The sequence below is a fragment of the Cynocephalus volans genome, chromosome 15, assembly GCF_027409185.1.
Source record: "Cynocephalus volans isolate mCynVol1 chromosome 15, mCynVol1.pri, whole genome shotgun sequence".
Lineage (NCBI taxonomy): Eukaryota > Metazoa > Chordata > Mammalia > Dermoptera > Cynocephalidae > Cynocephalus > Cynocephalus volans.
In genome coordinates this window covers 93098379-93114239 of record NC_084474.1, presented here as the reverse complement: position 1 = coordinate 93114239, position 15861 = coordinate 93098379, and the positions used below count along the sequence as shown (strand labels likewise).

Here is a 15861-nt window from a genome sequence, read left to right as displayed (position 1 = left end):
AAGTCATTTATTCCTTCCACAAATACGATTGAGAGGCTGGCACTAGAGCAGTGAACATGTGCAAGTAGTCCCTAAAGCAGATATTGTCCTGGAACTTTCCAGGATTCCACAGTCTTACAGGTGACATCTGTTGGCAGTCTGGGGAACTTCTGTTTATAGTCCAAGTCTGTAGTTTTGAATGCAAGTGAAAGCCCTTACAATTTGTTTCCCAAGTGTTATGTTAGAATTTCTATTTTGTTATTGAGTATTAAAACAGACTGTATCAGCAAGATCACTTACAAGTGTTGAGAAGATAACTTTTATTTAAGGAGATCTCTCTGATAATGGCAAGGTTACGGACCCCAGTTGTATATCACTGTCTGTCAGTTAATGCAGTTGGTAATATGATTTTATGAAGATGGTAAAGATTTTTATTATTTGACAGTATACTTTGCCATCGTTCAAAATAATCATCATGATATCAGTGAGTAAATATCTGCCAAAAGGAATATATATGAAGTAAAGTTATATATATGTATTTATGTATTTTTATATAAAACATAATAATCTATTTGCATTGTATATAAGCTGCCTTTCTTTCAAAGTACCTATCAGTGTGCCTTTATATAATAGATGAGTTTGTGGGTTGTTTTTCTTGTGTTAAAATTTATTGTCCCAAATTCTTCCTTATCAGGGACATTGCTGCTCGGAATGTTCTGGTATCCTCAAATGATTGTGTAAAATTAGGAGACTTTGGATTATCCCGATATATGGAAGACAGTACTTACTACAAAGGTAAGAAATCAGAGTAATCACTAAAAAATAAGCTCAGAATCTTTAATGTATTTGTATGTCTTAAAAGGTATGTTTTTTTGTTTTTGTTTTTGTTTTTTGGTGGCTGGCTGTTACACGGACCCAAACCCTTGACCTTGGTGTTATAAAGCGTTGCTCTCACCAACTAAGCTAACCTAACTGTTGGAGGAGGAGACACAGGGGCATGGTGCATGGCCTGATTGTATTGCCTTTTGGTGTGGGAGTACAGCATTTTCTATATGTTCCACTAAAGCAGCTTAGAACCTCACCCCAGATAATCATGGCAAACCTTTCAAAACCTGGAAAATGTTGAAAGCAACCATTCCTATTTTTGTTTGTTTTTTATTAAATCTTGCACCATATGTCCTTCACCCAGTAGACATAGTCACCTCACAGCTGATGGGGTAGGTGCATTGATTGCCTCAATAAAAGGGATCTGACTTAAAAATGTCTAGTCTGCTAAGTCCAACAACATTGATCCATTAGTTTTTGAACTGAAATCTAGCTCATGAGAATTTAATTTTGCCGGTCTTGGAATCACATGGAATTGGTTCTTCAAACTATTATTGAACAAATATTTTTATCAATAATGTTTTCATATTTCTGGGACTTCAGCTATGGTTTAGATTATTAAATCTAAATTATGCTATTAGTATATATACTAATAGTTACCACTGTTTTACAATGGCCAATTTCTCAGTGTTTGATTTTTAGATTACAGCAAAATGAGCCTAGATTTTTACATTCAGATCTAGTCTCTTTTATTTTATATTTTATCTCATAATTGTTCTCTTTCCATATGCTTTCTGTATACTGTAGCCTGTCACTAGTTGATCAACAGTCACTAGCCTGTCAACAGTGATCCTTTGATATATGAAAAGAAAATTGTTTTGTTGTTTATTTGTTTTGGTTACTTAGTCATTTAATTTAAAAAAGACCAAATGAGCTTTTCACAATTTTGAAATACATTTCATATCCAGCTCCAATCTTAACTAGTCCAAATCCTAGAATTCTAATAAAGAACTAAATTCCAATTAGTATGATGACCAAAATTCCATATCACTTAAACATTTAAAATGGGCACTTGATAAATTAACACAAATCTTATCTCAGAAAGATTAATAAGTATAAATCCCATTAGGATATGGAAATGTAACCCCAAAGGGTTAGGGATTCTTCAAAATGCTCCTCTGTCTAAGAATTGTAGTAGTCTTCAAAGGTGGCTCATTGCTTACAGGAGAAAGTCCAGACCCCTGGCAGGCTGGCACAACCCTGTGCCCTGCTCAGGCCCCTCTGAGCCCAGTTGGTCGTTCTGTGCCCTGTCCTCCTGGCCAGCTCCGTCCACTCTCATGTCCTCTCCCTGAAGTCTTCCCTGACTGTCCACTCAGTTGCCGTTTCCTCTCTGCTTCTGGGGCACTGGGCAGGTATTCAGTATCTCTGTTACACCTTATACCATGTTTAAGAATACTTTTGTTTCTGCCTTTGAGAATGAGAATTCGTTGAAGTAGGATACTCTGGATTGTTCACTTTGGGACTCGATAGCTGGAGCAATGTTTTAGTAAGATTGTGAATTGTTTGCCTTTGTGGCACAAAGGAAAGTTTTTAAGCCTCTACCAAGGGCTGATTTGAGGCTTTCCTAAAGAAGTGGCCTTTTTCTTTCCATTGCTCCTTCCTGCTCTTCCTAATTACTGTAGGCTCCATATTTGTGCATTCACCTAGTGCTAAAATCACTACTCAAAGTGCTTCTGCGGTCATTTAAGAACATGCACAGAGCAGTGAAAAATTTAGACTCCCCCATATGCATGTCCCCAACCAAGGTCCATCAAATCAACACTTTCCCTCCTGTCTCAGTGGGAGGATGGAGTGGGGAGGCGGGCAGCACAGGGCAGAGGCAGCAGTTCCGGCTTGGGGGCAGCTGGAGGGAGTTTGAATCCCAACTCTGGCACCTGTTAATGGGGCAGCTTCAGGCAAGTAACTTAACATAATTGAGCCTCTTTCTAAAGAAAATAGAACCTACCAGAATGAGTTGTTTTAGGGTTTAAAATTATAATCTATGTGAGTATGTATTTATGTGTACATATTTCCCTTAGGAGCAGGGGTTCCGTGTTTGCAACGATTTTATAGAGCATAACTACCACCAGTGAGAATGGACTATATATTATTAGCAGGAAATTGTAGAGCAAGGATTCCATCCAATAGATAAGGATCTGTTATGAAACCTTACATTTACTCTACCTCCCTGCTCCCTGCTTCTCTATGGAAGGTAGGACATCAGTACTTTATTTCCCTACTCCTGTCTCACCACTTATCACCCCCAAACGACCTCAGAACTTCAAGGAAATAAGTAGTTCTTCCAAAGAAACAGAAGTTTCAAGGGGTCAAACAGAGAAAGCTTTTTATTTTGGTACTGAAAATCTCTGCTGGCTCTTTTAGATTCTTAAGCAGATAACAGAGAAAAGTTATTTTCTAAATTGATCTTCTAGCTTCCAAAGGAAAATTGCCTATTAAATGGATGGCTCCAGAGTCAATCAATTTTCGACGTTTTACCTCAGCTAGTGACGTATGGATGTTTGGTGAGTATTTTTTTAAGTTTTGTCTTTTTAAAATTATGTTTCATATATTCTACGAAATAAACTTAGCTCTATCTCTTTTCCAACTGTGTCGGTTGATTAATCCGTACCCAACTTAACTGTCTCCTTCGTCAAACTTCTTCTGGTTCATTTGATAAAATCTCTGAGCATATGCCCCATGTGAGCTCTAAGGCATGGCTCTGTGACATCGCAGCGCTCTGACTCACCAGCTCCTTCTACCACTCTTCCTTCCTCTTCCCCCTTTGCTGCTGCTTCTTCCCTCATGGGAGATATCCATTTCCTTCTTTTCTCCTCTCTCCTTTGCTGTCTCCTTCATTGCTTTAATGGAAACAACTTGAAACAGTCAACAATCCTTCTGGCTCTATGGAAGCCCTTCCAGCCCAGAGTATCTGAGATTGCACTTCATCTCCTAATTCTGGAATCTGGCCTCCTTCCTGACTTGTCTTAGGGCTTGGAAGTTTGATTTTGGCTTCTGTAGCTTCTGTTTCTTTGATGTCATTTGTCCCTTCATACCTGTTCTAAGGTAATCGTGGTCATTTTCCTCCTACTGCTGCCCTCTGGGTTAGCGCAGTACCTCCCAGCTGTGGCCCTCCTTCATTCTGTGCTACTTGTCAAATCTACTGCAGCCAAATTGTAAAGCTGCTCACCATTTTTAATATGGATGACACTTCCCCTCACCCCTGCCTTTCCTGGTGTTATTCCTTCTCCCTGGAATACCTTATCCTTACATCCTGTCCTCTAGTTGAAATCCTATCTAACCTTCAGGGTCTACCTTAAATGTCCCCTCTTCAGGAAGCCTTATGTAGCAGGTGTCTCGAGCATTTATGAACTCACTTTCTCTGTGTTCCCTGCACTTTCTCTCTGTTGTAACACTCACATATTGATCCTGTGAATGGTCTTGTGTGTGTGCTATCTCTGCTAGATTAGAAGCTACTTCAGAAGAGATGCCCTGTTCAGTTTATATACCTTTTTTCTCCTATAAATAAAAATAACTTTATATACGTATATCAAGTAATTGTTCTTATTTTTCTTTCCATTTACTTGCTTTTGATTTTTAATAACCATTTAGTGCCCTGATTGATAATTAGATGAAGGAAATTTCAAGTAGAGCAGGAGATAGCATAACATGATTAAAAAAGGCTTTAGAGTCCACTTTGGGTTCAGATCCCAAGATCTTGATTATTAGCTGTGTAACCCACAGAGCAGATTATTGAACCTCTCAAAGAAATTTCATATTTCAGAGATTCTAAAGTGCCTTTTTTTCCCCCTCACATTTTAAAATTTCTGGAACTGGGGTGTATCTTAAATTAAATGGCATTTTATAATTGGTGTTAATTGTGTCATTTTTTTTATGTAGATGTCTGTGCCTTCACTCCTGAGGACTTTGTAAACTATTTTGTTCATGTTGTTGTTACTTTAATGTCAGAATGAGTTGAAAAGAGCTTTTTTGGTAAGAATAAAATAAAAATTCTAAGAACGAAAACAAACCAAAAAAAACCTAAAACTAAGAATCCTTTCTTACCTCTTAAATCCTGTACCATAATTTAGTTTTCAGCATTTCTTCCCTTTTTTTGGTCATATATAATTATGATGTTTCTTGTAATCAGTGGATCTGATCTTATCAGATATGATAAGATACAGTATTTAAAGAAATGTAAAGTTATTGTGAGGATTAGGGATAATATATGTATATTTCCAAGACAGGGCCAGGCACATATGAAGTTCTCAAGAAATGAAAAGTGTTGTTATTACTGATAATATTGTCACATTTTCTGATGAGAAGAGGGATTAGTTTTGTCACAGAGGCTTTACTTTGAAATTTTTGGATTTGGGGCTAATTTCAGATTCAAATTCACATTAATATGGTAATATGCCTTTGAGGTAGATACCATTCTAGGTACTGAAGTTGCAAAAATGAAGTCACAGTTTGTCTCCTCAAGTCACCAGTTATACAATGTACATTTATTATAGAAGAACTGCATTACAAATGCACCTAAGAAGAGGAGAGTTTGTGAAAAAGAAAAGGGCACTAAACATAGAGAATGTAAGGCAAGCAAAGGTATGTTTGTGGCATGTTCAGAAGGTGGCAAGAAGTCCAGATGGCCAAAGTACAGAGTAGTGATTATAAGATGCTGGGAGAAAGCAGCCACCGTTGATGCCAGCCTTCTTTCTTTGTTTCCTTTTCATTGCATTACATAGTCATTGTTCTCAGTTTTAGGGTTTTTTGTTTGTCTTAAAGGTAAATTCTTAAGGATTGTTCAGAAGATATTGTGAAAGTATTTAATTTCCCAAGAGTTGAGTGCAAGAAAACTTTTTGAGGTTGTGTTGTGACATTTGTGGACAAGATCACTACAGTCCAAAGAAGTCCACAGCTTTTCCTGTAGGCAAACAGTGACTGATTAATGGATAAACAAGATAATAATGCCATATGCACCCTAGGCAACCTCATTAAGGGAAACATTTTAAGGAATGTTTAAAATATGTTGAGTTAAATTTTAGGATTTTCTTTGTTAGGCCTCAAGTTAGCTGCTATAATTACAAGCAAGTTGGACCAAAGTGGAGGGAAAATCTAAAATTCATTTAACTTTTTTTGAACTGGTTCATTAAGCCATGAAATATCATTGTAGCTGGTGGGCCATTTTTCTCATATAGGGTTTTCAGAGAAATAAACCTCCAAGAAAAATTATGACTTTTTCCTTGATAATAATTCAGTATTTCATTATTCACTTCATATCAAATTATTGTTGCTGTTTTTGTTTTATGATAGAGTAAACTGAATGCTGCTTTGGTTCTCTCTCAGCTGGTACTTTAGTACCAACTATGATATTGTTCCTGAAACCTGAGAGTCGCCCTCTTGGAACTGAGTTCACTGTTGTGTTTTCATTCCCACTTCACAGGTGTATGTATGTGGGAGATACTGATGCATGGTGTGAAGCCTTTTCAAGGAGTGAAGAACAATGATGTGATTGGTCGAATTGAAAATGGGGAGAGATTACCAATGCCTCCAAATTGTCCTCCTACCCTCTACAGCCTTATGACGAAATGCTGGGCCTATGACCCCAGCAGGCGGCCCAGGTTTACTGAACTTAAAGCTCAGCTCAGGTAGGAGCAGGGGTGGAGAGGGCCTGGGGTGGGGGCAGATTATTCTGCTTCTCCTCCTTTGCAGTATAATTGCATTTTAAGGTCATTTTATCAGTACGTCTAAGGCTGAACTATTTCTTGTACAAACAAAATTACTTTTACATTAACTTATGTTTCTTTGTATCTTGCTAGAATCTTGCATAAATTATAACTTAAAAATCTTGATAAAGTTCAAATTATGATCACATCTCTCTCCTCTAGCTTGTGCCTTAGCATGGCGTATAAGACCAGTAATAATTTAGTTCCTCTCTACCTCTCCAGTCTCATCTCACACAGCCCCTTCATCTCCCTTATACTTTATGCTCCAGCAATACCTAACTACTAATAATCCTCCTAGCATAGCTCACTGCCTTTTCACATGTTATTTTTCTCTCCCAGAAATGCCTTTCCTCACGTTTCCCACCTGATAAACTCTTATTCAGTTTTCAGGATCCAGCTTAGGTATTACCTCACTCAGGAGACTTCCCTAATCAACCCTATCCCCAAAGAGATAGCTACTACTTTGGCACCTTTTGAATACTTCTTTTCTATGTAAAACATCCATTGCTTGTTCAGGTGCCATTTTATTTTGTGGCTCCTGCTTTGTGCCAGGCACTGTTAGACCCCAAACCTCCAGTAGCCCCAGGTCTCCTGGAGGGAACACACAAAGACCATTTGGTGTGCTTAATCCCTCAGAGAAGCGTGTCTGTAGAGTCTACTGTTGCCTGGCCTAGAGAGGGTCTCACCTGCTGTCTGTGTCCCTGGCTGGACTCAAGCCTCTTGACAGGCATCACTGTGTCTTACTCATTTCTGAAGTCCCAGTGCCAAGCTTAGGACCTGGCACCACATAAGTGCTCAATAAACATTTGTTACATTGAATTCGAGTCTAGATTGAGACTTAACACTTCAGTAAATGTTTTAATATAATACATAGGCATGAGGAGCTTAATTATATAAACAACATCGTGGTTCAGTGTGTGCTATATCACCTCTTTTCACATTTAAGATACTTCCCCAATTTTATGAGTTTTTTTTTCTTTTTTTCTTGCTGTATTTTAGTCTTTTTCATAAAAATCACCAAGTATCGGGGTCCAGAAGACCCTGAAAGCTCATCTAGCCCAACCTTCACACCCAGTGTTGAACATGCTCTCAGCCTCAAAGCGTCTTCAGGCAGCTCACCCTGCTAGACAAGATTCCTGAAAACGAGGACGTTTCAAGGAAGAGTGAGGACCCATGGGTCAAGTCTAAAAGGTTCATGCAGTCAGCATATGTTCGCTCAGCACCCTCATTGTTCTAAGCTAGGCTCTGTGCGTTACCAGTGGATAAAACCCAGTCCCTGCCTCCACAGAGTTTAAAATCTGGTGGAGGAGACTGTTATTCACAACATGTGAGGATGGGCTCGGAAAGACTGGCCACACTCTTGCTCTCTGGAACTCTCACCCACTGGTGTGGTTCCACTTTCTGGGCCCCGTAGGACAACTCTTCTTCCTTTCACACGATAGGCCTTCCACTGTTTCTAGACCCCTTTCTTGTCTCTTCTCAGTTGTCTTCAATCTGAAAATTTCCAGTTTATTATTTAATTCTCTTAGAATGTAATTACATATTCTCTCACTATTAAAGCTGGGTTTTGAACATGCTTTGTTTCATGTTTTGCTCATAAATTTTTTTGTTCCTCCTTGATCTTTCCTCACAATTGGACAGATCCTGTCCTTGACATTTCTCCCTCTCTGATGCTGCTTCCATCACCCTACCTCCCTGGCATCTCCTTTGCCTCGCTAAATTGCTGTTCCTTTTCATTACTCTGAGCATTAACCAAATTTCTCAGCCTCCTGTGTTCTCTAGTTCTCTTCTTGGATATTCTCACCTATTCATGTGGCTCTGCTTCCCCTCTGTCTGTCTGTAGGTTTGCTCCTGCCCTTTTCTCACAAGTCCCAAACCTACATTTTAAGTTGCCAGCTGGACATCATGTTTATGCAAAAAGCAAAGCCATTACCTTCTTTTGGCCAGTTCTTGTATCTCACAGGTTAGAATGGAGCCTTTGTCTTCATCTCCATCCTAGAGTCGCACTTTATTCCTAGCCCACCCATCCAGGCTCCTTTCCCATCTGTCTGCCATAACTGGCTTAGTCAGTCTTCCTGAGGCATCACCATGGGAAAGTAACTCCCCTGCTCAGAACAACTTTCCATGGGTCCTTTTACCTCTCACAATTTTGGGTAGAAGATTCCACGGAACATCTAGGCCTTCTTCCATTATGGCCTGAGAGCATCTTCCTTTCCCTTTCACATACTGCAGCCAAACTAACCCAGCCCTCAGCCTGAAGTGCCTCCTTCCCTCCTGGGGAGATCCAACCCATCTGTCTCTGCTTCTTTCTCGTGCTGGCTCTTCCGTGACTACACAGCTGACAGACCTCTGCCCTCTGAGTCTCCAGAGCTCCTTGTTCTTGTTCTTACCCTACGCTGCCACATTTAGCTGCCTCCGCGTTCAATTCAGTTCGACAAACACTGTTGAGCCTGGTGCTAGTCACTGGGGCAAAGATGACTAAACACTTTTCCTGCCCTCGAGGAGCTCACAGTCTAGTATGTCCCATCCCCTACTAGACTGAAGCTCCTTGAGGACAGGGATCGTCATACTCACCTTGGTCTTGCCCACAACCTCCAGGCCGGGAGCCTAGACACAGGAAGGGTCAGCTAGGCACTGAATTCAGAGCTCAGAGCATGTGAGCTCATCTTAACATTACTTTAAGAAGTGTTACATTAAGGTAAATTAGCTCCAAAAACTATCTAAGATGTATTTTTAGAACTAAATAAAATTAGTTTAAAAATGTACCTATACTGTAATTTATGAGTATCTTCTTGTGCAGAATTAGCACAGGTAATTGAGGACTCATTCATTCTCTGTTGTTCTCTTTTAGTCAGAGATGGAGTTTAACTTTGCTTTTGAACATTTCTAATTTGACTATCAAATAGGCCAATAAAATTTAACTTTATAATAGCTTGTACATGTATGTATAACAGTGTATCACAGTAATTAAGTAGGGCCTTTTATTGAGTTTTTCAAAATTTTTAGTATACCCAGGATTTTAATGAAGAAGTAATAAATTTTGGATAGCCCTTTACCACTCCACGGTAGTTACAAGTGTTTCCCAAATTCCATGTTCCCTCTCTATCTTAAAAGAAAATATTATGAGTAGCTTCAAATTACTGTGGGATTGCACTCATCTTTAACTAGACTGTATATTCATTTTTGGGAAAAGTGATGTTCAAGATGAAGCTTGTTAGACAAAGTCATTGGAAAATTACTTTGGTCATATTTCCATGCGTTGATCTCTGTGACTCAAGGAACCTGTCTTTATATCTTGCTTCCTTATTTATACATGTGAATTCATTGAGAAGTGGAATGACATTACTCTGTAGATAGCTTATTATCAAGTGCAAAAAATTTCTCAGTAGGAATATTTTTAAGTGATCAACAGTAAAAATTTCTGATAATATCTACCCTAGCATTTTTGTGCTTTTGACTGGCAGATTGTAAGAGTGCACTAAATATTTTTTTAACGAAAGGTCATTTAATTCCTGGTTAATTCAATTAATTCTTTGTCAGGTACCATGCCAAGGAAGCCATAGTAAACAGCTTCAGTATTTGTCCTTTTGGAACTTATGTTCAAAAACAGTATTTCCCAACAGTACTCTCCTTGACTGAGGTATTTGTATTTCTGTAAAAAAAAAAAAAAGAAGAACATCAGTTTTATCTCAGTGTAGGGAAACACTTTAAGTTAATGTTAAATTTCTTAAATCTTTTTTAGATGAATTAGGACAGTGAAAAAAATTATCAGTTTAAAGTTTTGTTCCATAATTGTTGTATTTTTTTAACTTTTATTAAGGTATAATACACCAACACTGAGTTGAACACTGAATGGAATAGCTCAGTGAATTTTCACAAATTAGATATGCTATGTAACCAGCATTCAAAACAAGAAAACAACATTGCCAGCACCCCAGAAATCTGCCAAAGGCCCCCAGTCACTACTCACCTCCAAGGGTAACCACTGCCCTGATCATAAATTGATTCTGCCTGTTTTTGAACTTTTTATGTAATTGGTATCAGTCAGTGTGTACTTTTTTTGTGTGTGATTTATTTTGCTTAACATTTAGCTTGTCTGAGATCATCCATATTATCTAGGTAGTTGTATTTCATTCTCATTGCTGTATAGCATTTGTGAATTTTGTAGTTTTTTTATTTATTCTACCATTGGTGGAAATTTAGATACTTTCTAGTTTTGGGCTATCAAGAATATTGCTCTGTGAACATAATGGTATGTGTCTTTTGGTGAGCATATGTACAGGCATTTCAGTTGAGTGTATGTCCAAGAGTCTGAGGATATGCACATGTTTAGCTGCAATACATACTGCCAGTTTTCCAAAGTGTATATACCAATTTATAGTGCTCCCAGCAGTGAATTAAAGTTCCATTTGCTCCAACAATAGTTTTTTTAAAAAAACCTTTTGTCCACAGGCCTCGACCACGCCCCCCTCTTCCTACTCCCACCCTGTCCCCTCCTTTCTCCCTTACTTGCCCTCCCCCGCAACTGCTCCGTGGCAGCATCTTAGAATGTAAAAAAATATAATTAATTAAAAATTTTTTTGGAAATGATTACTTGTTTCTAAGTAAGCCATTTTCACATGTAAAGATGAGATAAAAGGATATACATGATGTCCTAAACCTTTATGTTGTGAAGAACACTGGTCTTGTAAGTATCACTGTAGTGGATTGAATTATGTCCCCCCAAAACTCACTGCAGCTTGAACTGTGTCCCCCAAGTTTTATGTATTAGAAACTTAGTTCCCACTTTGACTGTTAAGAATATGGGAAATCCTATTATGGTAATTGACAGATGGGGCCTTGAAGGGGTGATTGGATTGTAGGACCGTGAGGTAGTGAATGGATTAAAAATGGTGGTCATGGGCGTGGTTCTGAGGGCTTTAAAAGAAGAGGAGAGTCTGTCTCTTCCTCTCTCTTCTTATACCATGTTGTGGTGTGAGACCTGTGGGTCATTGTCACCACCACCAAATGTGTTACTTGGACTTTGGACATTCCAGCCTCATAAACTAAGCAATAAATTTCTTTTTCTTTATAAATCAGCCAGTTTCAAGTATTTTGTTATAAGCAACAGAAATGGACCAATACAGTCACCTTGGAAAGTGGTCCATGAGTCTGAGTTGGTCTACCATCACTGAGCTCTTTAGAAAGAGATTCTTTTGTTGATAGCAATTCTCCATCCTTCATGGGTACTAGTTATAACATTAAAAAACTAACAGTTACTAAGCACTTTCTGTTGCCAGGCATTGTGCTGTGAACTTTCAAACATTATTTCACCTTAATCCCCACTGTCCTGGGAGATGTAGGTAGTATCTTCATCAGTTTACAAATGATTAGGTACCTGCGTGGTTAGGCACCTGACCTAAGGGCACAGAGCTGGAATTCAAGGCAAGTTCACCTGATCCAGAGCTTGAGCTGTCAGCTGTCACACTCTACTGCCTTGAAGATGGCTAAAAGTCACTTAGTGCACAGTCGTAAGGTTTGGACTGGTAAGCGAGTTGTTAATATTGTTATAAAGGAAAAAGAAGAAAAAAAAGAAAAAAAGTACTATTACACGGAATTCCTGCAGCTGGTTTTCTTACATTGTTTGAGTGTCAAGCAAAGTCCCGAAAGGAGCAGCAGCATACCTGGCAGGTGCATGGAGATCTTCACCTAGGGGCTTTGAGGGCGACACAGTTTCCATGTGTTACTTTCAAAGTATTTGTCCTACTGGTTATATTTGTTGTGTTGGCACATCATGAGTATGTTTCATTTTGCTGTTGTGGCCCCCAATAATTTCACATATAGCGAGGACCAGGTTTGGAAGTTTTTGACAAGGCCAAGTCTCTCCAGAGGTGACTTCAGGCAGTCTGGAGCCAAGTCACACCAGTGGGTGTCATCCACAGTCTGTCGTGAACTCACCCTGTGTACAGAGCTTTGACTCCAGCTTGGGGTGTTGGGGATTTTTGTTTTGGGTTTTGGGGTTTTGATATTTTGTGTGTGTGTGTGGTTTTTGTTTTTGGTTTTTAGTTGTTTAACTTTATATTGTCATGTTTTCCTTCTTAACTTTATCATACAAAGCTGGCCTTTGAGAGAATCTATTTGTTCAGAACTCTGGCTTATCTCAAAGTGGCTGCAGACACAAGTTTTTACATGTTTTTCATATTGCATCTTAACGTTATACCCAAGTGAAGTTATAAGGCATCTCAGGAACACAAGCTATACAAGGTTACTTCAAAAAGTGCGTGGTAAAATAGTATTAAAGGATATACAAATCTTTGCATTAACTTTTTGTAATACCCTCGTATTTCAGTTGATCTGTGAGACTGCCAGTTTAATCTAGCAACACCGCTAGAGTAAATGGTGTTCGTGTGTATGTGTGTGTAAATTTTTTAGAGAATGTTTAAAAGGTTGTGTGACCTTGAGCAAGTTACTTTGTGTCCTTGTAAAAGTAGGATCACAAATACTACCCACATTCTAGTTTTCAGGATTAACTGAAATAGTTTATCTAAAATTCTTTAAATTGTACGTGGCTCATAGTAGGTACTGAAACTGTGTTAGCTAATCTAGTAGTAAGTAGTAGAAACAACAGAGCTTTTTCTGAAGATCCAGAAGGGACCTGAGGATCTTAGAGTACAGAAGAGTTATCAGTTACAGTTCATTGTCCTTTAAAAAATCTGATTATTTAAATTTAATTTTAAAGTAAGCAGCAAAAGAATTGCATAAGATTGTGGGCTTTGGCATCACACAGGTCTGAATTTGGGTTCTGGCCGCACTATTTACTATCTTTAGGCAACATCTATAATCCTCAGTTGCCGCTTTTCTAAAATAGAGAATATAGTAATAGCTACTTTCTAAGATTCTTGTGAGATTTAATGAATGAGATAATGCATATAGCCTACTTCAGTACATAGAAAATGCTTTAAAAGTGTTAACTATTCTGTTATCCTGTTATCAAAATACCAAGCACATCTTTTTGATGTTTTATAGATGTTTTATAGAGATAGGGATTTTGAGGTGTTATTTTGTGAACAGCATTTTAAACCCTTTTTGATTCTTCATTTATCCTGCAATGTGAACTCTAAATTAGAAGCTCTCAAGGTTTAATTATTGACGTGAGATTGCTTGTACATCTTCACTGTGTGTTTTTTTAAAGTGGTTTTGTATTTGCTTCCAAAATTCCTTTCAAAGGAGGTGTCTCAGTGCCTCCTTAGTCATCATACCAGTGTTTTCTTTCTCATTGCTGTCCTGTTGGTCTAGATATTATCTAGGGGAATAATCTGTTTCTCTCTCATCCCCATACATCTATAAATGTTCCCAGCATCTAAACTTTAAGGGTTTTTTAGTTTGTGTTTTGTTCTGGTCCTCAGCCTTCCCAGTAATAAAAAGTAAATAGTAAATCTAAGTTTTAAAGTTTTAATTGTTTTCACTAAAAATTATGTCTTAACTGTTTCTTGTCTAATAGTAATTCTTACCCTTCATTGATTCTCACCCACACATAGATATTCTGCACTTTACATGTGCAGGTCTGTTGTAGTTATATCTCTAAAGTTTGTTTTTTTGTGAAGTAAACAAATATCTAGTAGTGAGATTTAAACTTACATTTCATGAAAATTAGTTCCTTGTTCTGTGGCTTCATAGATCATTTTCACATGTATTACTATATTAGTCTGTTTCTGTTGCTTATAACAAAATACACAGAACTGGGTAATTTGTAAGAAAATGAAATTTATTGCTTACAGTTTCTGAGGCTGGGAAGTCCAAAGTCAAGGGAACACATCTGGTGAAGGCTTTCTTTGAAGGTGACTTCAGTGACAGCAGGGTATCACATTGCAAAATGGTGGAGCAGAGAGAGAGCAAGAGAGAGACTAACTTCCTCATCCACTCTCTTTTTAAGTCATGGGTCATGGGTCAGAACCACACCCATGACCACCATTTTTAATCCATACATTATGGCATGGTTCTGCAGTCTAATCACCTCTTCAAGGCCCCACTTTTCAATTACCATAATAGGATTTCCCACCTTCTTAACACTGTCACAGTGGGGGTCAAGTTTTGAGGAGACACTCAATCCAAGGTAGTTATCTTATTTGAATTTCACAGCTCCTCTTAAGGATGAGTCTTCTCGCCCTTTTCACTTAAGAAACCTGATGCTAAGAAAAGTTCTGTGACTTGCCCTGCATTATACATCTAACAAAGGGCAGAACCAAGCTCTCGGGCCCCTTCCTTCTACTTCCAAGACCAGTGTTCTTTCTTGTCCCTTTACTGCAGTGTCCCCCTCCCTCCTGTACTTCTCCATGCTCTGTTCACTTCCCCCTCACTTATCTTATTTATAAAGAGAGACCTCTAAAGTTTACATTTCAGCTTTAGTTCATATATTTACTATTTGCAATCTGAACCCCATTCTCAGAACCCACAGTTGAAATTCTTAAACTATTGGGCCGAGCCCATGGCGCACTCAGGAGAGTGCGGCGCTGGGAGTGCGGCGACGCGGGTTCGGATCCTATATGGCAATGGCCGGTGCACTCACTGGCTGAGTGCCGGTCACGAAAAAGACAAAAAAAAAAAAAAAGAAAGAAATTCTTAAACTATCATACCTGCCATAATTCCTTTCCATCAGTTCTGTTTCTGTTACCATTTTCCTTCTCCCTACAGCTTTTCTCTAGTTTTTCTTAATTCCTTTGCAGTGAAGTTTGTCCAGGGTTAGCATCCCTAAAAACATTAAGGAAGAATGGAGCAGACGTGAATGTCTTTCTTTTCCTCTCTGCAAATTGATGTGTCTGAGGTTCTATGTGGTTCCTCCTCTACTTCAGCTTACAGAGGGAGCAGGGAAATAAGATTGCATGGAGAGACAGAGGAAACAAACGTAGAAACATCAGCACCACATTAGTAACCAAATAAAATGAACCCAGAGTCTAGCTAGGAGAGAGAAGCAGAAGTCCTCTGTGGTCGGTTTATTAGTTCTTGGTCAAGAGGATTTGGCACTTTGAAGCGAACAGCTTATCTTCTACAACTCTTCCAAAATATGCATTTTGGCAGTAGCTTTTGCATTATGTTTTTAGTGCTTGCTCTGGGGATTACAATATGCATCTTTAACTTTTTATAGCCTACTTATAGTGAATAATTGTACTCACTCTTCCATCACCTCCATCCTACTGGTCATCCAGTTTCAATGGAGATGATATGGATATTTTATTTTTCAGTTATAGAATTTCCATTCAGTTCCTTTTCTGTGTTTTATTTTCCCAATAACATTTTCTATCATTTCATTCATTATGAATAA

The 15861-nt window shown here is 38.5% G+C and overlaps 1 protein-coding gene across 19 annotated transcripts in view; it reads left to right on the top strand.

Annotated features, from left to right (window-relative positions):
• PTK2 (protein tyrosine kinase 2) overlaps window positions 1–15861 on the top strand; it is a 299259-nt gene that overhangs the window by 229373 nt on the left and 54025 nt on the right. For all 19 annotated transcript variants that reach the window (XM_063079415.1, XM_063079414.1, XM_063079413.1 and 16 more), the window contains 3 exons: window positions 674–774; window positions 3276–3365; window positions 6281–6485. In XM_063079415.1, the coding sequence (XP_062935485.1) occupies window positions 674–774; window positions 3276–3365; window positions 6281–6485 (396 nt within the window). The remainder of the gene's footprint in view (window positions 1–673; window positions 775–3275; window positions 3366–6280; window positions 6486–15861) is intronic.